The sequence below is a fragment of the Erinaceus europaeus genome, chromosome 12 (assembly GCF_950295315.1).
Source record: "Erinaceus europaeus chromosome 12, mEriEur2.1, whole genome shotgun sequence".
Lineage (NCBI taxonomy): Eukaryota > Metazoa > Chordata > Mammalia > Eulipotyphla > Erinaceidae > Erinaceus > Erinaceus europaeus.
This window is the reverse complement of record NC_080173.1, coordinates 96,776,697-96,801,628: the sequence shown is the minus strand read 5'-3', so window position 1 is coordinate 96,801,628 and position 24,932 is coordinate 96,776,697. Positions and strand designations below refer to the sequence as shown.

The window sequence follows — 24,932 nt, the reverse complement described above, 5'->3', positions numbered from 1 at the left end:
TGTCCTGGATGCACGTGACTCCAACCCCCGCTCATTAACCCTTTTAGGCTCCTGTGGGAAGCCAGCCCCACCTGCGCAAAGACTCTTTGAAGCCCACAGCCCTTTTATTGAGGCCCAGGGACAGGCTTGGACTGCTGATGAATCAGGACTCGAGTTTGGGGTGTGGCCCCTTTCCTGGCCTGCCTGTCTGCCCCACTTTCTCTTCCCAGCTCAGTGGGGATGCGAGAAGGATCTAAGAAGGCCCCAGAGGGGAAGCTGGGGGGTTAAGACAAAGGTGTGGCTGGGCCCCACTCTGTCATGGGGGGTGAGCGGAAGCCTGGACGGTCTCCAGGGTCCTCACGGTTGCCCTGTCCTCTGCCCGCAGAGCTCAAGGCCACTGGCACTGCCCACTTTTTCAACTTCCTGCTCAACACAACCGACTACCGAATCCTGCTCAAGGATGAGGACCACGACCGCATGTACGTGGGTAGCAAGGACTACGTGCTGTCGCTGGACCTGCATGACATCAACCGCGAGCCCCTCATCGTAAGGGCCTGCCTGCATGGGGTTGGGGGGCCGAGGGCTGTGGGACCCTGGGGTTGGAGTGCTGCCCTCTGACCTCCCTCTCTGGCAGATCCACTGGGCGGCCTCCTCACAGCGCATCGAGGAGTGTGTGCTGTCTGGCAAAGACGGCAACGTGAGTGCTCTGGGGCTCACGGGCGGGGCTCGGGTGCCACAGGGGTCATGGGAGCCTTCCACAGCTCTCCCTCTCACCCCAGGGTGAGTGTGGGAACTTCGTCAGGCTTATCCAACCCTGGAACAGAACACACCTGTACGTGTGTGGGACTGGCGCCTACAACCCCATGTGCACCTACGTGAACCGAGGCCGACGTGCGCAGGTAAGCCCCACCCTCCCGGGCCGGTGCCAGTTCTGTTAGTAGCTCCGTTCCAAGCTTCTGATGGGAATGCAGGGCTTAAGCCCCAGCTCTGTGACCATGGGTGAGTGGCTACGTTCACCCCTCAGAGTCTTGGCTATCTCCAAACCAGGGCTAATAGCTGCCTTTCTCACAGGTCGGTGTGAGGAGGAGGCAGTGAGCTAGTGGTCCCCAAGCTCCTAGCCAGGCATGTAGTAAGTGCTCACTCTGTGTGGGGCGACAGTTCTCATGGCCATGTCTGTGGACCGTGCCCCTGCAGCCACGCTTGAGGGCCAGGCGTCAGGAGGTCAGATTCCTGGGTCGACTTCTGCCACACAGCCTGGAGGAGAGCTACCCATCCCTAGCTCTGCCCCGCCCTGCCCGCTTCTGCCCTTTTCCATTTCCATGTGGGCTTGTGTGTGAGAGCTGGTGTGACCTTATAGGGCATGTGTGGGCGTGATTGGACCTGCGGGGCACACGTGTGTGCTGGCATGCACCAAGCTGTGTATATGTATGCGCGCACACACACACACACACACACACACACACTCATGCTCACATGTGTGTGTGACCCATGCAGTGTGAGAGGCTGGCAGCCCGCGCCCGCTCCCCCAGCCCCTGCCACCCCTGGCTCTAACCCCTGTTCCTCATCTTCTCAGGCAACGCCCTGGACCCAGATGCAGGTGGTCAAAGGTCGAGGCAGCAGAGCCACGGATGGCAGCCTCCGCTCGACGCCCACAGTCCCACGCCAGGTGGGCTCATTTCTCCAGGCTCGTGCCAGCAGCACTGCCTCTGGATGGAACTCACCTGAGGCCTGGCCTGGAAGCCAGGATCCTGCACTCCAGGCCAGCCTCCCCAGGGCCTTTCTCCCCACCCACCCCGAAGGCCTTGTCAGCTGGGCCCTTCAGGCAAGGTGGGGAAGACAGGAGCCCCGGGACAGTCAGGCCTCAGTCCTCATATGCACAGACACCCCTGAGCATGTGCCCCCCGCAGAGGGGGTGTGCCGGTGGTCTCACCTCCACACCATACTTTGTTCCCCTGGTGCACACATGAACAGGGCACATACATGTACAGTCTGTCACATTATTCTTGAGTGTCTGTGCCCAGGCCTCCCACGGGTGTCCCCCACACTCACAAGCTCATGGCTCTTGGAGCTGTTCATCCTCCAATCTTGACCTGGGGGTTGGGGTAGGGATGTCAGGGCTGGGCAGGGGCGGGCTGGGGGGGCGGAGCTGCCGGTGAATGACAGAATAAGTGGCCACTTGAACTTGTGTGCCTTGAGATGAAAATGGGACCTCTCAGGTGTCTGTGTGTGTGTGCGCGCGCACGTGCCTAGGATGTGAGCGTGGGTTCCGTGTGCTGACAGTGGTGTGTACCGAGCAGCGTGTACATTGTGTAACTGGAATCAGGCCTGTGTCCACCTTTCCGCCACCATCCCTGCCACCTGCTGCCATCTCCTTCCTGCTCCTGCCTTTCTCATCCCTTCCTTTCTCCTCATTTGCCCATCGGACTCCCTCTGCTTTCTGCACCCTTCTTCCTAGCATCTTTGGGGCTGGGCTGGGTGATGTCAAGGTTTGGTGGATTCCATGTGTTTTGGATTGAACCCTTTAACTCCCTTCTTCCTGGGGAGACGAGGAGCTGGGGGTTCCGCAGAGGGGCAGGAAAAAGACCATGACCTATTAGTCTGTCCTGAGGACCACAGGTAGGGTACAAACTGACCTCAGCTCCCTCTGGCCTATTGGGACCTGACAGCAGAGGGCAGAACCCCACATACTGGGCCAGGGTCCCCTACTAGATCTAGTCAGTTTGGCAGCCCCTTCTTGGCGCAGGATGGGTATCCGCAGGTCAAAGAGCTGTGCTTCTGTGGCCCAGGGAGACCCCGACCAAAGTCGTCCAGAGCCAGTGGCATAAAGGGACGTCGGCTAGGGCCTACCGTGCATCCCTCTCAGGGCCCCCGAGGCAGAGGACGGACCAGTGAGCCCCTGTGTGGACTTAAAACCCGAGGCAGTCTGCGGCTCAGATGGGGGTTGACACACCTTTGGGGTGTTCCTGGGGACTTGCCTCTGGTGACAGGACTGGCTGGGACCACGCTGAGTCCCCCTCTGCCTGCAGGATTATATCTTCTACCTGGAACCTGAGAAACTCGAGTCAGGGAAGGGCAAGTGCCCGTACGACCCCAAGTTGGACACAGCTTCGGCCCTCATCAGTGAGTGTCCCCCCCACCCCCGGCCTCATCTCCAGCCTGAACCTGTGGTCTCTTCCTCAGAGTGGGTGTGGGGTGGGTGGGCACTTACCCTTACCCCAGGGTATAGACCACGAACAAACTATCCTTGAACCCACCCACCCCCATGGGCCCTTCCTGGCAGGGGGAGGGGTTCAGCCCCTGCTTGAGCCAAGGGGCAGAGACTAGGTTGCCATGTGATGGCATCTTGGGGGGCTGCTTCTGCCCTGTGGTCTCTGCAAAGACAACCTCCCCCAAAGTCACAGCTACCTGGAAGAGAAGACCGGAGGCCACAGCTGTGTTGGGGGTGGTCTCAAGCCCCATGGCAATGTCTTGGCTCTGAGCTGAAATGGGGGGTTGGATGGCAGCAGGGAAGTTAGCCAACCACTGTCCCCAGTCTATAGCCTCAGCCTGTTTTGCTCCCTTTTTTTTTAATGTTATATTTAATTGTAATTCATAAGCTCTTTTAAAATAAAAATATTTTCACTCATTTATTATTGGATAGACACAGAGAAATTAAGAGAGGAGGGGGAGAAAAGGGGAAAGAAAGAGAGATACCTGCAGCCCTACTTCACCACTCCTGAAGTTTTCCCCCTGCAGGTGGGGACCGCGGGCTTGAACCTAGGTTCTTGCACATGGTAATGTGTGTGCTTAACCAGGTGCACCACCACCTGGCCCTGCCTCAGCCTGTTTCCTAGCTGTGTGTCCCAGTGTGCCTCTCGGAGCAGCTGCTGGGCACTGAGCTTGCTCTCAGCCTAGAAGGGACCTCTCCCCTCGTCCCAGGGTAGAGGGCAGCAAAAACCTCCCTGTTGTTGGCCAGTGAGAAGCTCCGAACCTGGTAGCAGAGCCCAACCCAGAGTCTGCCCCAGGGGCATATGAGAACTAGCAGAGTTGCACAGTGGAAGAACCACTCTGTTGTTAAACTTCTTAAATATTCAGCTATTTTATGAGCCAGCTGTTAAATACAGCTATTATTAAAAACTAAATTATATATACTTGCAGTTAAATAAATTACATTAAAAACAAAGGTAGGGAGGGCCGGGTGGTGGCACACCTGGTCGAGCGCACATGTTACAGTGTGCAAGGGCCCAGGTTCAAGCCCTCGGTCCCCACCTGCAGGGGGGAAGCTTCACAAGTGGTGAAGCAGGGCTGCGGGTGTCTCTCTGTCTCCTCCTCTCTATTTCCCCCATCCCCTCTCAATCTCTGGCTGTCTCTATCCAATAATAAAGATAATTAAAAATAAACAAACCCAAAGGTAAACACTCAAAAGCCACTATTTCCTGATGATGCCACTGTATCTTGTCTGTCTTGAGATCGTCCACAAGTGCCGAGTCTCTGGAGTAGACGCCCTCTGCACTGTGCAGTGATCAGCACTTCCCAACTCCACTCTTAGTGACCCCAAGTTTGTGGCTTGAAGTAGGTCATGGTGGGAATATTCGCTCTTGCTCGGACACAAAGCTGACGGCTACTCATCGCAGCTGCACCCCACAGATGATGGGGCCGTTTGGGGTAGCTAGGAGGGGGACACAGGAGGTCATCTGGGCTGTGTGCTGGTCCCGAAAAGGGCAGGACCTGACTGAGCCTCTGTCCCTCACAGACGAGGAGCTCTATGCCGGTGTGTACATCGACTTCATGGGCACCGACGCTGCCATCTTCCGCACCCTGGGGAAGCAGACAGCCATGCGCACAGACCAGTACAACTCTCGGTGGCTCAATGGTGAGCGCAGCCACCAGCCCTTCATCGGGCGGCCTGTCTGGGATGCAGACAGGTTGCTTCTCTGTTGTTGAATTATCCCTCCTGCCTTTGGAGAGCAGTGCAAGGGCTCCAACCCAGGCCTCCTTCTGCATGGTAACATCTACGCTTAACACAATGCACCATTGCCCAGGTCCCCAGAGAGATTTACTATTAAAAATCAACATAGAACTGTATGGAATTATACCCCTGCTACCTTACAGTCTTGTTAGTCATTACTAAATCACTAATAAAAAAAAATGTGTGTGTGTGTGTGTGTGTGTGTGTGTGTGTGTGTGTCGGGGGGGGGGAGGTGCTTCACTGCCCTGCACTGGCCGGGGAGGGGTGGTTTCTTGTTTGTGGAAATGCTGGCCCTGTCCCGTGCTGGCTCGGGATTTTGCTAGGGAATGAGCTTGCTCCGCTGACCTTGGCCTGCCTGCAGATCCTTCCTTCATCCACGCCGAGCTCATCCCTGACAGTGCCGAGCGCAATGACGACAAGCTTTACTTCTTCTTCCGTGAGCGGTCGGCGGAGGCGCCGCAGAGCCCAGCCGTGTACGCCCGCATCGGGCGGATCTGCCTGGTACGTGCTGGCCGCCCTTCCTGACCCTTGCTGAGCCTCCCCTGGCAGCCCTGCTCTGACCATGCCCCTGTCCCCGCCCTTCAGAATGACGATGGAGGCCACTGCTGCCTGGTCAACAAGTGGAGCACGTTCCTGAAGGCACGGCTGGTCTGCTCTGTGCCCGGCGAGGATGGCATTGAGACCCACTTCGATGAGCTCCGTGAGTACCTGCTGTTCGGCGGCTACTGCAGGAGGGCTGGAGGCCGGCTGGGGCTCAGAGCGCCTTAGGTGGGCTCCAGGGCTCCTGACTGTGGTCCCCATCCCCAACATCTCCTTCCTCTATTCCCAGAGGATGTGTTCATCCAGCAGACCCAGGATGTGAGGAATCCTGTCATCTACGCTGTCTTCACCTCCTCTGGGTGAGGCTGGGGCCTGGGCCAGCAGTGGCAGCGTGTGGCTGGATTGGGGGGGCCCTGCGTGTGGGGTGGTGGGCTCCCTGGGGGGGGTCCCCTGGCTGGGGTCTGCCCTGTACACAGCAGCAGCCTGACCTGTTCACAGCTCTGTGTTCCGAGGCTCTGCTGTGTGCGTCTATTCCATGGCCGACATTCGTATGGTCTTCAACGGGCCCTTTGCCCACAAGGAGGGTCCCAACTACCAGTGGATGCCCTTCTCAGGGAAGATGCCCTACCCTCGGCCCGGCACGGTGAGGACCCTGCTCATTCGCTCCCCCCTCACCCTCATTTTCTTCTCCAAAGCCTCCTCTGGCTCTTGGCAGATGTGGGTCCCACCTTCCTGGGGTTTGCAGCCAGGCGCGAAGTGGACCGTACACCTTTATAAACCTGCCATCTGAGCTTGACGTGAAAATATCCCACTTCCACATAAGACCAGCCTATGAGGGAGTCTAGCCAAAATCCTAAAGTCAAGCTGGTGGGCTGCGTGTGTAAGGCTGAACGTTAGAGGGAGGTCTTCAAAGCCAGATTGGGGCGGGGGCTGGGAGGACAGGTTAAAGGGCAAGCAGGAGAGCACGAGGCCGGTGCCAGGGTGGTGGGCAGTGACTCACCCAGGATGGGGAGACTGGCCTCAGAGTCGGTCAGAGAAAGCGTCCCCCAGAGGCAGCCATGGAGGCTGGGGGATGGACCTAGCTTATCACAGGGACTTGCCCTGCTGGCTGCTGAGCAGAAGGGGCTGGGCTGGCAGAATCAGCAGAGAGAAGGGAGACAAGGGGGCAGGCAGTGGCGCACCTGGTTAAGTGCACACATTACAGTGCACAAGGACCCGGGTTCAAGCCCCTGGCCCTACCTGTAGGCAGGATGCTTTCTGGAGTGGTGAAGCAGGCCACAGATGTCTCTTTTCCTCTCTCTTTTTTTTAAAAAAACTTATTTCCTTTTTTAAAAATTTACTTTATTATCTTTATTTATTGCATAGAGACAGCCAGAAATCAAGAGGGAGGGGGGTGATAGAGAGGGAGAGAGACAGAGAGACACCTGCAGCCCTGCTTCACCACTCGTAAAGCTTTTCCCTGCAGGTGGGGCCCGGGGGCTCAAACCCGGGTCCTTGCGCCTTATAATACACGCGCTCGACCAGGTGCGCCACCACCCGGCCCCCCGTTTCCCTCTCTATCTCCTCCTCCCCTCTTAGTTTCTCCCTGTATCTATCTAATCAATAAATAGAGACAGGGGATAACAGCGCGGGTGAGAAAAAGGGAATGGTTAGCTACTGAGTGCCAACCCGAGATCACGGCACATGATGCCACCAGGAAGGCAGCTGTGGGCTTTGGCCATGTGAGTGGGACCTTGGCTGAAGCAGGACCTGCTGAGAGGCTGGGTGTGGGGCAGAAGCCAGCATGGGGAGCGCCTCCAGGAGTGGCCTGAGGGCAGCCGGAGCAGGGGCTTCTGCAGAAGCCGGTGCACCTCCTGGCCTGACACTCCTCGCCTCCCGGCAGTGCCCTGGCGGGACCTTCACGCCATCCATGAAGTCCACCAAGGACTACCCCGACGAGGTCATCAATTTCATGCGCAGCCACCCGCTCATGTACCAGGCTGTGTACCCCCTGCAGCGGCGGCCCCTGGTGGTCCGCACCGGCGCTCCCTACCGTCTCACCACCGTCGCTGTGGACCAGGTGGATGCAGCCGACGGGCGCTATGAGGTGCTTTTCCTGGGCACAGGTACCCGCTGCTGCTCCCGGCCCCTACCACGCTGGGCCCGCTGGGTGGAGGGTGAGGCGCCTTGGGGCTGGGACCTAGCCTACCGGGGGTCGCGGCGGGCCTGAGTGTCCGCTCTGCCGTTGTCATCCTTCAGAACCTCCGCCCCATTGCCAGGATAGCTGAGGGGAGCACTGGGAAACCCCATTTCCATCCACATGCCAGTGGACCAGGAGAGCAGGGGCACTGGGCACCCGGAGACCCACGTATGGGCAGGGAAAGAGGGGCGATTGCAGACTCCTCCGGACTCCATACATCCAAACACTGACTTCCGTCCGTCCCCATGGGCACTGATAGTGCCAGTAGTCTCAGCTCACAGGAGGATGCCTCCAGTGTCCTGTCCTCAGCAGTGCCCGCAGTGAAGGCCCAGAACGGAGGGAAGAACCTGACCGTGGCCCCTTGTCCTTGGCCAGACCCCCTGCCTTGGGGGAAACTCTTCGACCTTGGTGCAGAGCTCCGGCTCCACTGCCCTCGGGGGGGTTGGGCCCTGGTGGGGGAAGGGGCTGAGGCCGGTGCCCCTTCCCCAGCATCCTCAGCCCCACTGAGGCCCTGCCCGGCCCGTTCCAGACCGCGGGACAGTGCAGAAGGTCATTGTGCTACCCAAGGATGACCGGGAGTTGGAGGAACTCATGCTGGAGGAAGTGGAGGTCTTCAAGGTGGGTGTGTCACCGCCAATTGAGTCCTCCCCACCTTGGCCCTCCTCACTTCCATCTCCTGACCTCAGACCTCAGGCCAGGGCCGGGAGGAGCCCAGAGGCCCGCGCTGACCCCTGTCCTCTTCTAGGAGCCAGCACCTGTTAAGACCATGACCATCTCTTCCAAGAGGGTGAGTTTGTGTGAGGTGGACTATGTATGGCAGTGGATCTGGTAGCTCCTTGGGGTTGTGCGCTTGGCACAGGGATGGGGAACCTGAAGCCCAGGACAAGGCAGCCCAACTGGCTCCTGGGGGGAGCTGGCTGTGGGGAGGAAGTTGATAAGCCCTTACTTCTGCCCCCAGCAACAACTCTATGTGGCCTCAGCAGTGGGCGTCACACACTTCAGCCTGCACCGCTGCCAGGCATATGGGGCTGCCTGTGCCGACTGCTGCCTTGCCCGGGACCCCTACTGCGCCTGGGATGGCCAGGCCTGTTCACGCTACACGGCGTCCTCCAAGAGGTACGGACCCCTGGCCCTTGGAACCTTAGCTCCCAGACCCAGGATGTTCCCGGGAACTTGGAGGTGGATGTGATACTGCCCTGGGGGTGGGGCTTCTATGTCTGCTCTGGTGCTTTGTGGGTACAGAGAGCCGGGGCGGGTGGCCAGCGTCCTCAGGAATACTCCAGGAGCTCTCCTCATCCAGGCGGAGCCGCCGGCAAGACGTCAGGCACGGGAATCCCATCAGGCAGTGCCGTGGGTTCAACTCCAACGGTGAGTGTCTGGGAGTTGTGTGTGGCCTCTGGAATCTCTGACGGGGCCCCCTTGGAAAGGATCCCCATGTGGTCTTGGGGTGTGGGGATGGAGTTACGGACATGGGGGTGTCCCTAGCCATCCTTCCCCCCTCCAAGGAGTACATGTTTCATGGCACAGCTTGGTGAGTGGAGGCCCCAGTTCTGTGTGCCCCTTGCAGTTGGCCCACGTGTTACACAGCGCCCTCTTGCTCTGCAGCCAACAAGAACACGGTAGAGTCCGTTCAGTATGGTGTCGCCGGCAGTGCCGCTTTCCTCGAGTGCCAGCCGCGCTCGCCTCAGGCCACTGTCAAGTGGCTGTTCCAGCGAGACCTCAGTGACAGGCGCCGAGAGGTGAGTTTTCATCACCCAAACCCCTCCCATCCCCCATGGACATGGGGGTTCTTGTACTGCAGACACTCCATGGGTGGAGTGTGGCATGAGCAGCCTCGTTCTAAAGAAGCCCCCCTCCAAGTTTCCCTTCCACGTGTGGAAATTGCCTGGGTGAGTCTAGTTACACAGAACCTCCCCTGGAGCTTCCTGTTTTGTGGAACCCAGGCCTCTCTCTCTTCACATAAGAAATGAGACAGGTGGGAGTCGGGCGGTAGCACAGCGGGTTAAGCGCAGGTGAGAAGCGGCATAAGGACCCCGGTTTGAGCCCCCGGCTCCCCACCTGCAGGGGAGTCACTTCACAAGCGGTGAAGCAGGTCTGCAGGTGTCGTATCTTTCTCCCCCCCGCCCCCCCGTCTTCCCTCCTCTCTCCATTTCTCTCTGTCTTATCCAACAACAATAAAACAACAATAAGAACTACAACAACAACGAAAAAAAAAACAAGGGCAATGAAAGGAAATAAACAAATAAATAAATATTAAAAAAAAGAAACGAGACAGGTATAGGATCGTCCTGTAGGTGAGCTCTAGAACGTGGACCGTCTCTGGACCAGACCTCCTTACGTGAAATTCTGTGTGGTGCCTCGGTGGGGTGTTCTTGTTAAATAAAAAAATCACGTGTGTCTGCTCCCAAATTCTCTCACCATACAGAATCCCTATAGCCACTCCGGCCTGAAAGAATGTGTGTGTGTGTGTTGGGGCGGGGGGTGGTTCCTTGTTCAGACATTACATGGAAACCCTGTGTGGGTTTTTCTCACTCCGTGGCAGTTCATCGCGTGTCCCTGGTGGGACTGTTCGAGACTGTTGTGATCTGGGAGCTGGTCGGGGCTGCAGGGTGGTTGTCTGGCCCCTGAGCCCCCATCCCTGCCCTGCAGATTCGTGCAGAGGACCGTTTCCTGCGCACAGAGCAGGGCTTGCTGCTCCGTGCCCTGCAGCTGGGGGATCGAGGCCTCTACTCCTGCACGGCTACCGAGAACAACTTCAAGCATGTCATCACGCGGGTGCAGCTCCATGTCCTGGGCCAGGAAGCTGTCCATGCTGCCCTCTTCCCGTCGCCAGCTGTGAGTGCCCCGCCGCCTCCTGGTGCAGGCCCTCCTACACCCCCTTACCAGGAGCTGGCCCAGCTGCTGGCCCAGCCGGAAGTGGGCCTCATCCACCAGTACTGCCAGGGTTACTGGCGCCATGTACCGCCTAGTCCCAGGGAGGCTCCTGGTGCACCCAGGCCGCCTGAACCCCAGGACCAGAAGAAGCCCCGGAGCCGTCGCCATCACCCACCGGACACATGAGGCCAGCTGTCTGAGCCCTGTGATGGGCCAGCCTAGCCCTTGTCCCTTTTAATATAAAAGATATATATATATATATATAAATATAAAAAAATATCTATATTCTATACACATCCTGCCCCTGAAGAGACAGTATTTATTGGTGGGTTGTAGACAGCCTGCCTCAGCCACAACATCATCCAAAACTTCAGCCCCTGCTGGTCAGACACGGCAGCAAACAGCCTGACGGCTCGGCCAGCAGAGCCAGGCCAGTACCGCACAGTCCCGCGCTCGGCCGGGAGCCCGCCTGCCCGATAGCCACCACCGCGGTCTGCAGGACACGGGGAGGGAGCGAGCTCTACCTGGACGGGGCACTGTGTGCCGTCAGCCCGTCGGCGTAGACGTGGATGCAAGGACTGTTGGAGACTGGGGCCGGGTGGGGTCAGATGCACTTGGAGAAGGAAAGAGGGACCGTCACAGGATACCGGCCCCTGCCTGGGAGGGGCACCCAGTCAAGCTCAGCCCCTTCCTGGGTATTTATTCTCTATTTATTGGGGGCAAGAGAGGAGGAGCCCTGCCGGAGAAGGGCGGCATCCGCAGCCCCTGCCCCCTCCCTGCCTGGCCAGGGCAGGGCTGCCTCACTACCTCCTCTTTTCACTCTGTACCACTTGTACTTGGCGGCTGGGAGAACAGCACAGGGGCCAGCTGCCAGCAGGGCTTAGGGGAGAGGGGCCGTGGTGGAGGGCTGGGGCCTGTAGGCACTCCCCAGGGCACCACTTGAGACAATGGGTATGAATAGCTCTGGGGAGCGGTGGGTAGGTGGGTAGGGAGCCCTCTGCTGCCCAGACCACAGCCACTCTTGGGTTCCGTCTTGCTAATAAACACTGGCTCTGGGACTCGACTTTGCTTTTCTCCTTGGTAGTGGAGGGAGGGGATGGTTTCAGCCCGGGCCAACATTCTGTCCTACCTCCCTGCCGGTGTCCTGCCTGCCAGCCCTCTCACACCCCCTCTAGCCAGCCAGGCTTCTGTTTGTTTAGGCTGGGCATTTGTTTGGCATTTGTTTGGCACTTGTTCTGTCTTTGCATCTTACCTTGTCCTGGGCACTAAGGAGTCAGAATCGGCAGGACAAAACCAGGACCCCTCCAGTCCATCTGTCCCTATCCTGAGAGTGGACAAAATGTCCATCCTCCCTGCCTTCTCCCAAGAAGTTTTCCACAGAGAGCCCAGCAGGAACTAACATTCAGAGGTAGGAGAGTCCAGGGGAGGTGGGCAGCCACTGAGCAGTTAGAAGGGGCAAAGGCCTTGCCCCGGCTCACTGAGACAAGCCCTGGCAGAAAAGCCAGGCACTGAGGAGGCCCAGTAGGTCTTAGGGTCACAGCTACTGGGCAGTGGGGACTAGGTGGCATCTAGGATTGACTCTGCTTTAAATAAACCCAGTAAACAGAACCCAGATTTTTTTGTTATGGTTTTATTTTATTTTGGGGGGCTATGTTTTTTTTTTTTTTTTTTGGTGTTGCTTTGTTTTAATGGACCTGAGTTCCTGCACCTGACCCCCTGTGTGCACTGTACAAGGGACTGTAGTACTTGGGGTGGAGGAGAGAACCCTCTCAGCCAGCAGGGCAGATAGCAAAGCCCCGGGCCCACAGAGGTCAGTCTCCACTCCCTAATGACCCACCTTAGGATGGCTTCTGTGCTCACTGGCTGAGGCCCTGGCACCCCCTTGTGGTCTGCTAGGTCAGCAGCAGAGTCGAGTACTAAGATAGTGACGGTCTGGCCAGTGGAGATTCGGAGTCCCTGGAGGTTGTCCAGCGGGGCAGGAAGCCTCTAGAACCTGGACACTCAAGGCTACAGTTTAACCAAACCACTTCCGCCCAGCGGAGCTCCCCCCAAAGACACCAGGCCCCTGAGCTGAGGCAGGCGTGCCTTTTGAGGCACTCCCAGGCTGGTCCAAGAGCATCCACAGGGGAAAGGACAGTATCGGAGCACGCGAGCCCCGCTCCCCTAAACTCCTGGGAACACGAGACCTTCTGCTCTGGGAGCTGGTTTCCTCAACTGACAACACGTCTGCAAAACATTCTCTGGAAGCACCCGGCTGCTTGTGAAGATCAGAAAGGTCACTGCATGGGTCAGGGAGATAGCACACAGCCCAGCTTCAGGCTCCGCTGGAGGAAGCTCTCATGACGTGGTTTTGTCCCTTCTGTGTTTTTATCTGAAAAGGCAGCCCCAAACGTGTGCAGTTGTGTAAGTGTGTATCCTAGCACAGGCCATGGTGTGCATATGTATGCCTGCACACACAGGCTCATACATGTACAGGCACCAGCAAGTTCACAGTAACACACTAAAGTCATGTGCAGCCGTGTGTATTTATATGCTATTACACAATTTTTTTAAATATTTATTTTCCCATTTTTGTTGCCCTTGTTTTTTTTTTTATTGTTGTTGTTATTATTGATGTCATTGATGTTGGATAGGACAGAGAGAAACGGAGACAAGAGGGGAAGAGAGTGAGGGGGAGAGAAAGACAGACACCTGCAGACCTGCTTCACCATCTGTGAAGCGACTCCCCTGCAGGTGGGGAACTGGGGGCTTGAACTGGGATCCTTATGCCGGTCCTTGCGCTTTGCGCCATGTGAGCTTAACTCGCTGTGCTACCACCCGACCCCCTACACATGATTTTTTAAAGATTGACTTATTATAAGCCTGGTAGATGAGGCAGTAGATAAAATTGGACTCTCACACATGAGGTCCCAAGTTCAACCCCCAAGATCACATGTGTAGAGTGGTGCTCTGATTTTCTCTTCCTCTCTCTCCTTACCTCCCTCCCTCCCTCCTTCACTAACAAACAAAAATCTTTTTATGTATGGAGATTTTTTTTTAATAATTTATTCATGAGAAAGACAGGTGGAGAGAGAGAGAATCAGACATCACTCTGGCACATGTGCTGCCGGGGATTGAACTCAGGGCCTCATGCTTGAGATTCAGTGCTTTATCTACTGTGCCACCTCCCGGACCACAGAGAGAGAATTTTATATAAGGAGAGAGAACCCAGAGCACCACTATGGTACAGGCAGTGCTGGGGGTTCAAGCAGCAACCCCAGACAAATCTGATGGGCTTGTGGTCCGGGAGGTGGCGCAGTGGATAAAGCACTGGATTCTCAAGCATGAGGTCCTGAGTTCAGTCCCCAGCAGCACATGTACCAGAGTGATGTCCGGTTCTGTCTCTCTCTGCCATATCTTTTCATGAATAAATAAATAAATTCTTTTTAAAAAAATCTGATGGCCTTCCAAGTGAGCTGTCTCCCCAGCCTTGCTTACACACATGCTGATCCACTCTTCTCCTTCTTCTTCTCCTTCTCCTTCTCCTTCTCCTTCTTCTTCTTCTTCTTCTTCTTCTAGCGTCTGCCCTTCTTCCGTAGCCAGTCAACAGCGTCAGGTTGAGCCTGATGTCAAGTTTCGAGACCTCCTTTGAATGTGGAGAGGTGGCAGTCGTTGACTATGTGGGTCATAGTCTGTCTGGAGCCGCAGGGGCAGTTCGGGTCATCTCTGGCTCCCCAGCGATGGAACATAGCGGCGCACCGGCCATGGCCTGTTCGATAGCGATTGAGGAGGGCCCAATCATAACGTGCTAGGTCAAAGCCCGGTTGACGCTCGCAGGGGTCTGTGATGAGGTGTTTGTTCTTTACCTCAGCTGACTGCCAACTCTGTTTCCAAGAGTCTGGAACAGAGAAGTTCAGTGTAGGCGTAGGGGACCAGATTGGGTGACGAGACGTCAAGCGTTGGACAGGGTGGGCGAAGATATCCGCGTAGATTGGCAGGTCCGGTCGAGCGTAGACGTGGGAAATGAACTTAGATGATGCGGCATCCCGACGAATATCTGGCGGGGCGATGTTGCTAAGAACTGGCAGCCATGGAACCGGGGTGGAACGGATGGTTCCAGAAATTATCCTCATGGAGGAATATAATTTGGAATCGACCAAGTGGACATGGGGGCTACGGAACCATACTGGGGCACAGTATTCTGCAGTGGAATAGCATAATGCCAGAGAGGATGATTGTAGTGTGGAAGCGCTCACGCCCCATGAGGAGCTGGCCAGTCTTGCAATGATGTGATTCCTCGCGCCCACCTTTGCTGGAGTTTTTATGAGATGTTCGTGAAATGACAGGGTGCGATCGAGAGTAACGCCAAGATAGACTGGCTGGGCTTCATGCCGGATTCTTGTATCGCCAAGCTGCACATTAAGCTCACGCGAGGCCGAGGCATGGTGTAGATGGAAAACAGATGATACCGTTTTTGCAGTGCTAGGGATTAGTCGCCATTTTTTACAGTAATCAGATATCAGATCCACGCTAATACCCCAAAGCTCACATGCACGTGAAGAGAAGTGTGGACATGTATTCACACACATAGGCACACGCCTGCACTCAAAGGCAGAGGCCCTTGTGCACACTCAGGTATGACAGAAGCGTGGCCTGGTATTGCCTCAGTCGGTGCCAGTGATGGAACAGACACACATGCTTATGGAGCCCCTGGAATCACAGAGCATGTTGAAGTCCTGCCCAGGTGGACCCAGCCCTTGGTTTGAGACAAATGCAAATGTCCATTTTTTCCCTCTTGACCTCCCAACGTGGAGGCCTGGTCCAGAGGCAACCAGCCCTTCTCCACTACTTCTTGCTGTGGGACCCCTTCTCAGTAGCAAGATGGAAGCTGTGTGCTGAGCCCAGTACTGGGCAGGGGCTAGGTGCCCCATGCTGCTACTCCTGCTGCCAGTCTCACCCACGCTGTCCTCAGCCCCGGGGCTCGAGCCATTCGCCCCTTTTGTAGGCAGATTCCGTAAGATTCCACCTCTCACTGTTCTGGGGAACAACTATGTCCGGGCCCTCTCCTGGGGGGGGGTGCGGGGGACAGAGGGGTGCCACATCAGCAGTTGAGGGATTGGGGCCACACCAGCCTGATTAGACGGGCAAGGGGCTGAGCTGTCCTTGTCTCTGATTGGCTCTTGGGCACCCCGAGCCCCCAAATCCCACTAAGTAGCCCCACCAGGGCCTGCAGTGGTTTGCAGAGAGCTAGTTGATTGCCAGCCCTGGGGCCAGAGGGGTGCCTGGGGAGGCCAGAGTGTGGCCTGAGCCTGGCTCTGGGGATCCCCTCCAGTCAGAAGAGCCGACTGACCACCCTGCTCCTTCCCCGGCTGCTGGGACCATGGGGGCTGGGGCCAGCGCCGAGGAGAAGCACTCCAGGGAGCTGGAAAAGAAGCTGAAAGAAGATGCGGAGAAGGACGCACGGACCGTGAAGCTGCTGCTTCTGGGTAGGGGTGTGGGCCCGGGGGTGGGGGGCGGGCGTCCTCCAGCGAAGCAGAACGAGCCTGTGACAGGGAGGGGAGCAGAGCGGGAGCCCTGGCCAGGCCAGACCTGAGAGGAGACGCCCCCATTCCCCAAGGCACAACATCCCGTGAGCCTCTTCAGGGACCATTCCTCGCCTCCTAGCAAGTATGGGCCAGCTAGTTTTCTACAGCTGTGTGTACGACTCACTTAACCAGGCTGGACTTCTTCAAGCTCTAGCTTTTGGCTTGATGGGCCTACTAGGACCATTTGAAAAGCTAGGGACCCTCAGGGGCCTGGGGTAGGTGGTGGTGGTGGGGACTCAATAGGAAGAAGGTCACAGTCATCTCGGGAGTGGACAGCTCCTGGAGCCATGTAGGCCCACGTAGGCCCCTGGGGTCCCAGAGCTTATTGCTGGCAGACCTGAAAACCACAGCTAAAGAGACAGGCAGATATGGAGGCCCAGTGGGGAGCAAAGTTGTGTCCAGGGTTCAAGGGTTGTGATCCTGTGACTTGGGGAGTGGGGTGGGAGAAGGAGCAGCTTGAAGAATCAGTTGACTCCATCGAGACTCTTTTTTTTTTTTTTTTTAAATTTATCTATTTTCCCTTTTGTTGCCCTTGTTGCTTTATTGTTGTAGTTATTATCGTTGTTGTTATTGACTCCCTTGTTGTTAGGTAGAACAGAGAAATGGAGAGAGGAGGGGAAGACAGAGAGGGGCAGAGAAAGAGAGACACCTGCAGACCTGCTTCACTGCCCGTTAAGCGACTTCCCTGCAGGTGGGGAGCTGGGGGCTCAAACTGGGATCCTTACACTGGTCCTTGTGCCTTCATGCCACGTGCGCTTAACCTGCTGCGCTACCGCCCGACTCCCCTCTCCATCCAGACTCTTCAGGGTACTGGAGAGGTCCTGGCAGAGGCTAACCACAAAGGAAGACAGAGGAGCTAAGCCAGAAATCTCATTAACTGTGCCCAACACTCTCATGAGGGCAGGCTCCCTGGGGGGGAGGGGGGGGGTTCTGTCAGCTCTGTCTTCTCCCGGCCATGCACAGGTCCTAATTCCCTCTGAGCCTTTTCCCATCCCTAGCCCAGGTGAAAGCTCTGGTTGGCCCCACACCCATCTTCTTCTTCTAGCGTTTGCCCTTCTTCCGTAGCCAGTCAACAGCGTCAGGTTGAGCCTGATGTAAAGTTTCGAGACCTCCTTTGAATCTGGAGAGGTGGCAGTCGTTGACTATGTGGGTCATAGTCTGTCTGTAGCCGCAGGGGCAGTTCGGGTCGTCCCCACACCAATAATCCCACGCAGGCAGTGCCAGAACTCTCCAGAAGGTGGCGTTCCAGGTTTAATTTTGTTCTCAGAACAGACCATCAGTAAGGTATCCAGGTCTTGGAGGAGTTCTAGCACAGTTGAGGGAAATCATTCCTCTCATTCTTCCGTCTTTCCTGTGACTCTTGGCATGTACAAACTTCTTTTCCTCCTGAGTGTCAGAAGCTGGGGTGTGTGTGTGGGGGGGATGTCTGTCACTGTGACTCAGGCTCCCTCAAGTGCCTCGGGCTGCCCTGGCTTCTTCGCTGCTGCTCTGTGAGGGGTGGGAGTGGGGGAGTAGGGAGAGGTGATAGGGCTCTGATGTGGGCTTTCTTTCCAGGGGCCGGAGAGTCTGGGAAGAGCACCATTGTCAAGCAGATGAAGTGAGTGCCCCTGGGGGTGGCTAGAACCAAGGACCCGTTCCTGTCCCTCTGCCCAGGCGCCCAGGCCACTCTGACCTGAGTTTGCCCCACCACAGGATTATCCACCAGGATGGGTACTCGCTGGAAGAGTGCCTGGAGTTCATTGCCATCATCTACGGCAACACGCTGCAGTCCATCCTGGCCATCGTGCGCGCCATGACCACGCTCAATATCCAGTATGGAGACTCTGCGCGCCAGGTGCGCCCGGAGGCCTGGGGCCTGGGGCGCGGGTGGAGTGGGGGGCCAGGCCCGGGTCTGGGGTCCAAGTCAACCTCTCCTACCCCCACCCCCAGGACGACGCCCGGAAATTGATGCACATGGCGGACACCATTGAGGAGGGCACGATGCCCAAGGAGATGTCGGACATCATCCAGCGGCTGTGGAAGGACTCGGGCATCCAGGCCTGCTTCGATCGAGCCTCCGAGTACCAGCTCAACGACTCGGCCGGCTAGTGAGCGGCACTCCGGGCTGGGCTGGGGGCTGGGGCGGGGGCGGGGGCGGCGGCTGCCCAGGCCGGACCTCAGCCCCGACGCCCGGGTCTGCAGCTACCTCTCGGACCTGGAGCGCCTGGTGACCCCCGGCTACGTGCCCACCGAGCAGGACGTGCTGCGCTCGCGCGTCAAGACCACCGGCATCATCGAGACGCAGTTCTCCTTCAAGGACCTCCATTTCCGGTACCCCACCCCCACCCCTGCGCCCTGGCTGCAGGGGACCCCAAGATCCAACTCCACCCACCCCCCCCAGGTCCCATCCCTGGAGACTTTGCCCCTTCTGGGGGTGTCCCGCCTGCAGAAAGGCCTGTCGCCCCCACTCCCACCCCCCCCCCCAAAATATGCCACCGGGAGGGGCGGAACCCAGCAGCGCCAGCAGGCGAGTGGGCGCCCGTGAGTGTGTGTGGGGCGCGGCTACATGGCCGCGCAGGCTCAGGCCCCGTGGCCCCCGCAGGATGTTCGATGTGGGGGGGCAGCGCTCCGAGAGAAAGAAGTGGATCCACTGCTTCGAGGGCGTGACCTGCATCATCTTCATCGCGGCGCTCAGCGCCTACGACATGGTGCTGGTGGAGGACGATGAAGTGGTGGGTGCCCCGTCTGGTCGAGGGTCTCAGGGGGCCGGTGGACACGGCTGGGGTGGGGGTTGGGGGGGCACCTGAGCCCCCCAGTGTTCCCCAACCGCTGCTCTCCTCAGAACCGCATGCACGAGAGCCTGCACCTGTTCAACAGCATCTGCAACCACCGCTACTTCGCCACCACGTCCATCGTGCTCTTCCTCAACAAGAAGGACGTGTTCTCCGAGAAGATCAAAAAGGCGCATCTCAGCATCTGCTTCCCCGACTACGACGGTGAGACCCGCCCCCAGCCGCCGCCAGGGGGCGCCCCGACCCCGTGAGCGCCGCCCCGCGCGCCCCCTGGCGGCCGGAAAGGGGACCCGCGTGAGCCTTGCTCTCCCCGCCAGGGCCCAACACCTACGACGACGCGGGCAACTACATCAAGGTGCAGTTCCTGGAGCTCAACATGCGGCGCGACGTGAAGGAGATCTACTCCCACATGACCTGCGCCACCGACACCCAGAACGTCAAGTTCGTCTTCGACGCCGTCACCGACATCATCATCAAGGAGAACCTCAAAGACTGCGGGCTCTTCTGAGGTGGGCCCCTGCCCACCTGGATGCTGCCCGGGCCGCCTCTGGGCTCAGGACCCCCGGCTGCCCCCGCAGCTCCTGGCCGATGTCCCCGCAGGCCTCCTGCCCAGACCCCTGCCAGCCCCATGCAATCACCCCCATGCAACCATCCCCATGCACCCATCCCCATGCACCCACCCCCATGCAACCACCCCCATGCAACCATCCCCATGCACCCACCCCATGCACCCATCCCCATGCAACCACCCCCATGCAACCACCCCCATGCAACCATCCCCATGCACCCATCCCCATGCAACCACCCCCATGCAACCATCCCCATGCAACCATCCCCATGCACCCACCCCCATGCACCCATCCCCATGCAACCACCCCCATGCAACCACCCCCATGCAACCATCCCCATGCACCCATCCCCATGCAACCACCCCCATGCAACCACCCCATGCAACCATCCCCATGCACCCACCCTGTGCCCCTCCCACTTCATCTCGGGACCCTGCTGTGTGCTGGGGGGGTCACTGATTCTAAGCCCACCTCCGCATACCTTCCAGCCTAAATCCTATTATGTCGGAGCTTAGGGGGGTGTTACTTTTTTTTTTTCTTCCTCTTTGCAGGTGCCTGATCTCCTGTGTCCCTCACCCTGAGGCCCTGTAGCCTCTGGCAGGCACTTTGTAGAAGCCTGCCAGACCACCCCTGCCCCGGACTCCTGGTGCCCAGGCTGCCCCTCCATCACCTGAAACCCTGAGCCCGACTAGCCTGGAGGCCCTGGCCCGCCCCCATGGCTCCCAAGGCTCCTGTAGCCCCATGCCCCCCAGCCCAGCGCTGCCCTTCACGGCCTGGCAGCACCGGCCTCCAGGACCCACCAGAGCCAGCCCCAGCTAGGAGCGGGCAGGCCCCGGGGCAGCGGGAGCACACGGTGACTCAGCAGGGCTGACCAGCCAATTCCCTGCAGCGCTGCTGCCCCTGGGAGGCCCTGACTCACCTGTGGGGCTGGCATCTGCAAACAGTCCTCCCCCCAGAGCTCCATGAAGGGCAACGGGGCAGGCCTGCTGCCCATTCCAGCCTTGCCACCTCCATGTGACAAGTCTGACACCTGTCTGCCCGGTGGCCAGTGACTGTCCCTCTCAGTAGCTTTACCGGTTCAATGTCCAAGCCAGCTCTGCCCTGTGAAGCTCCCACATAGACGACTTAGTAAGTTGGGGGGGCAGATCAGGGAGCCCCAGGATGTCCGGGGTAGTCTGTAACTGGACCCTTCCTCACAAGCCAGGCTCAGAGTGATCCTCCGGACCCTCCCCCAATAAATTCCACCCTCCTCCCACTTTTGGATACCAGATCCATGCTCTGCTCCATTCACCCACCCACCCACCCACTGTTCTCAGGTCAAGGGGGTGGTCTGTGGAGGGAGGATACTGTTGACACCAACTGTGGCCAATAGTCACACTGTCCTGAGGGGTGGCTGGGGCAGAGTCCAGCTCCCATCGATCAGCTTTAGGGAGAAGATTTGGGACAAGGTGGAAACCAGGCTGTGCGCAGAGGGAGCTGGCTCAGGTGGGGTCACGAGCAAACCCCACTGACCCTCTGGTCCCTGCCAACTGCTTCTCACACCTTCTCCACCTAGGACCCATTTCTTAACAAAACCCCATGGCCCTACAACCCTGCCCCCCGTTTTTATTTTTATTTTTATTTATTTTTTTATCAAGCATGAAGTTCCTGCTGATGCCTGTGGATCTCTCTCTCTCTCTCTCTTTTTTTGTCTCCAGGGTTATCACTGGGGCTCGGTGCCAGCACTATGAGTCCACCGCTCCTGGAGGCTATTTTTCCCATTTTGTTGCCCTTGTTGTGGTTGTTATTTTATTGTTGTTATAGCTGTTGTTGCTGAATAGGACAGAGAGAAATCGAGAGAGGAGGGGGAGACAGAGGGGAGAGAAAAATAGACACCTGCAGACCTGCTTCATGCTTGTGAAGCAACCCTCCTACAGGTGGGGAGCTGGGGACTCGAACCCGGAAACCTTATGCGGATCCTTGAGCTTCGCGCCTGCTGTACTACCGCCCAGCCCCCTTTTGCAAGTCCGGGAGAAGAAGCTTCTGTCTGGCAAGGCCGGGGGCATGGCTCACATACCCCTCAGCTACATGCACAGACTTGACAATAAACCTTTGCATCAGGCCCCAGCTGCTCTTTCTTGGGGGGAGAGGGAGAACATAGATTATCACAAGTCCTGGTCATTAAGAGCTGGAACCGGGCTGGGCATGAGCGGGAAGCAGGTCCCTTCTAGGGAGAAGCATCTGGTTTGAAATGATAGGGCCAGTCTTGGAGACATAGAGCTAAACTGCCCCTCTTGGTAGGACTTGAAGGGGTGAAAGGGCCATGTTGAGTGGGGCGGCCTTGGAGCAAGAGGGAATATTGAGGTAGAGACCCAGAGAAGCCCTGGGAACATGGGTTTGTGGGCCACAGGGATCCAGTGGGCAAGGGAAGGGGTGAGGGTGGGAGACACTGAGCAGGAACCAGATGCCTGCCTGAGGGCCTGGGCCTCCTCCCAAAGATGGTGGCTCTTGGAGTCCTTGAAGCCGGGCCATAAATGCAGGGCTGGGGTTAGGGTGAGGCAAATGAAACTTTCATCTCTGGAACAAAATCTGAGGGGCTGCCAGAAACTCAGTAATCAAAACAAACAAAAGAGTCAATATGTCAGGGAACGGATGGGAAAGTGAATATATGAATGCAGTAATTTTTTTTAAAAAAAATCACAATTAAAGGGCCAGGTAGTGGCGCACCTGGTTGAGCACACACATTACAGTGCGCAAGGACCTGAGTTCAAGCCCCTGGTCTTCCACCTGCAGGGGGAAGCTTCACAAGTGGTGAAGCACGGCTGCAGGTGTCTCTCTGTCTCTCTTCCTATCACCTCCTCCCTCTTGATTTCTGGCTGTCTCTGCCCAGTAAATAAAGATAATTTAAAAATTTTAAAAATAAACAGAGAAAAAATTTAAAAACACACACTTATTTGGGCCAGGGTACATGTAGCTCACTGGCAAAGACCATTCTTTGCTTGTATAAGACCCAGGTCTCTTATGCATAATGGTTATGCAAAGAGATTCACATGCCTGAGGCTTCAAAGACTCAGGTTCAATCCCCCACACCACCATAAACCAGAGTTGATCAGTGCTCTGGCAAAATAATAATAATACATTAATAGTGAACAACATATAAAAACTTTGTTGTCAGGATTTCACTACTCTGGACTGGCTTTTTCAGAGTGGGGGGGGGACACCATAGTACAGAATCTTCCTCCAGTTCTGTGGGAGCCAGGCTCAAACCTGGGTCATGAACAGGAGGGGCACTATTCAGGTGAGCTATCTTGCTCGTCCAATATATCAAGATTACTTATTTATAGAACACTTACCCATTTGTTAGAAAGAGATAGAGAAGGAGAGAATCAGAGCATCACATTAGCACATATGATGCTAGGGATCAAACTTGGGAACTCATGCTTGAAAGTCCAACACTTTTTATTATTATTATTATTTTTTTTTAATTTATTTCCCCTTTTGTGGCCCTTGTTTTTTATTGTTGTTGTTGTTGTTTTTGTTAAATAGGACAGAGAGAAATGGAGAGAGGAGGGGAAGACAGAGAAGGGGAGAGAAAGACAGACACCTGCAGACCTGCTTCACCGCCTGTGAAGTGACTCCCCTGCAGGTGGGGAGCCGGGGGCTCGAACCAGGACCCTAAAGCCGGTCCTTGCGCTTTGTAGCATGTGCCCTTAGCCTGCTGCACTTCCGCCTGACTCCCAAAAGTCCAACACTTTATCTATCTACTGTGCCACTTCTTGGGCTGCTATACTAATTATTTATTTATAAGAAGAGGAGAAGAGAAGAGAACCAGAGCTTTGGCACAGGTAATGCTGGGGGTGGAACTCAGGACCTTATGCTGAGGGTCCAGTGCTTAACCCACTGCACCACCTCCTGGGTCGCTATATCGAAGTTTTATTTTATGTTTATTTATTTAACCAGAATACAGCTCAGCTCTGGTTTGTGGTGGTGCAGGAGATTGAACCCTTGACCTTGGAGGGTGTAGAAAGCATAATGGTGGGGGTCGGGCAGTAGTGCAGCAAGTTAAGCGCACATGGTGTGAAGCGCAAAGATCCGCATAAGGGTCCCGGTTCGAGCTCCCAGCACCCCACCTGCAGAGGGGTCACTTCACCAGTGGTGAAGCAGGTCTGCAGGTGTCTGTCTTTCTCTCCTCCTCTCTGTCTTCCCCTCCTCTCTCCATTTCTTTCTGTCCTACCCAACAACAATGACATCAATAACAAGAAGGGCAACAATAATAGCAACAAAATGGGAAAAATGGTCTCCAGGAGCAGTGGCTTCATAGTGCAAGCACAGAGCCCCAGCGATAACACTGGAGGCAAAAAGAAGGAAAGAAAGAAAGAAAGAAAGAAAGATAGAAAGAAAGAAAGAAAGAAGGAAAGAAAAATAGCTACGCAAAGAGACTTTCATCTCTGAGGCTTCAAAGTGCCGTGTTCAATCCTCCACACCAATGAAAACCAGAGCTGATCAGTGCTCTGGTTAGAAAAACCATTATGGGGAGTTGGGCAGTAGCACAGCAGGTTAAGCTCAGATGGTGCAAAGCGCAGGGACCGGCATAAGGATCCTGGTTCGAGCCCCCGGCTCCCCACCTGCAGGGGAGTCGCTTCACAGGCGGTGAAGCAGGTCTGCAGGTGTCTGTCTTTCTCTCCTCCTCTCTGTTTTCCCCTCCTCTCTCCATTTCTCTCTGTCCTATCCAACAACGTTGACATTGACAACAATAACTACAACAACGATGAAAAACAACAAGGGCAACAAAAGGGAAAATAAATAATGTGTCTTTAGGGGGCCAGGTGGTGGCACACACAATACAGTATGCAAGGACCCGGGTTCGAGTCCCCAGTCCCCACCTGTAGGGGGAAAGCTTCACAAGTGGTGAAGCAGGGCTGCAGGTGTCTCTCTGTCTGTTTCCCTCTCTATCCTCCCTCCCCTCTCAATTTCTTTCTGTCTCACACCACACCCATCATGAAGTACAAATGTTCCTCCAACAAAGTCTACTGGGCCCCCTCCACCGCCTGGAGCCCAGCATCCCCCTCCATTTCCTCTAGTGACCTCAGTTCTGCAGTCCAAGACCAAAGGCTTTTATTTAGTTTTTATGAAAATTTCATACTTAACTTTTAAAAATATTTATTTATTCATTAATGAGAAAGAGAGAGAGAGAACCAGAGTATCACTCTGGTACTTGTGACACTGGGGACTGAACTTCAGACCTCATGCTTGAGAGTCCAATGTTTTCTTCATTGTACCATCTCCTGGTCACTACACTTAACTTTTTTTACCATAATGATCAAATAGTTTAATATTGAAAAATTGGAAGTATGTATATATATATATATATATATATATATATATATGTTTTAAATATTTATTTATTCCCTTTTTTTGCCCTTGTTGTTTTATTGTGGTAGTTATTACTGTTGTTGTTACTGATGTCATGGTTGGGTAGGACAGAGAGAAATGGGGAGAGAAGGAGAAGACAGAGAGGGGGAGAGAAAG

The 24,932-nt window shown here is 56.1% G+C and overlaps 2 protein-coding genes across 3 annotated transcripts in view; both read left to right on the top strand.

Annotated features, from left to right (window-relative positions):
• The window catches only part of SEMA3F (semaphorin 3F), a 29,814-nt gene extending 17,680 nt beyond the window's left edge, over nt 1-12,134 (top strand). The window contains exons 3-19 of one of the 2 annotated variants that reach the window (XM_007527276.3): nt 365-525; nt 614-676; nt 759-878; nt 1,553-1,645; nt 3,006-3,099; nt 4,712-4,831; nt 5,289-5,428; nt 5,513-5,627; nt 5,757-5,826; nt 5,966-6,110; nt 7,350-7,572; nt 8,176-8,264; nt 8,392-8,433; nt 8,605-8,762; nt 8,947-9,014; nt 9,252-9,385; nt 10,296-12,134. In XM_007527276.3, coding sequence (XP_007527338.2) covers nt 365-525; nt 614-676; nt 759-878; nt 1,553-1,645; nt 3,006-3,099; nt 4,712-4,831; nt 5,289-5,428; nt 5,513-5,627; nt 5,757-5,826; nt 5,966-6,110; nt 7,350-7,572; nt 8,176-8,264; nt 8,392-8,433; nt 8,605-8,762; nt 8,947-9,014; nt 9,252-9,385; nt 10,296-10,706 — 2,246 coding nt within the window. In that variant the 3' untranslated portion in view covers nt 10,707-12,134. The remainder of the gene's footprint in view (nt 1-364; nt 526-613; nt 677-758; nt 879-1,552; nt 1,646-3,005; nt 3,100-4,711; nt 4,832-5,288; nt 5,429-5,512; nt 5,628-5,756; nt 5,827-5,965; nt 6,111-7,349; nt 7,573-8,175; nt 8,265-8,391; nt 8,434-8,604; nt 8,763-8,946; nt 9,015-9,251; nt 9,386-10,295) is intronic. The other variant, XM_016190068.2, reaches the window with a different exon arrangement.
• A 3,745-nt stretch (nt 12,135-15,879) lies between these two features.
• On the top strand, nt 15,880-20,985 carry GNAT1 (G protein subunit alpha transducin 1). Its single transcript, XM_060204907.1, has 9 exons — nt 15,880-15,985; nt 17,639-17,681; nt 17,738-17,918; nt 18,014-18,171; nt 18,266-18,394; nt 18,666-18,795; nt 18,906-19,059; nt 19,173-19,364; nt 19,976-20,985. Exons 1-8 carry the CDS (start codon nt 15,880-15,882, stop codon nt 19,361-19,363), a joined length of 1,092 nt encoding a protein of 363 aa, XP_060060890.1. The 3' UTR covers nt 19,364; nt 19,976-20,985.
• Nucleotides 20,986-24,932: the final 3,947 nt, after the last annotated feature.

Bases quoted from the DNA above. Each gene is read 5' to 3' on its own strand.
- GNAT1 (XM_060204907.1), top strand. From the start codon at position 15,880: ATGGGGGCTGGGGCCAGCGCCGAGGAGAAGCACTCCAGGGAGCTGGAA. The intron at 17,919-18,013 runs GTGCGCCCGGAG...CCCCACCCCCAG, and splicing joins ATGGAGACTCTGCGCGCCAG to GACGACGCCCGGAAATTGAT. The intron at 18,172-18,265 runs GTGAGCGGCACT...CCGGGTCTGCAG, and splicing joins CTCAACGACTCGGCCGGCTA to CTACCTCTCGGACCTGGAGC.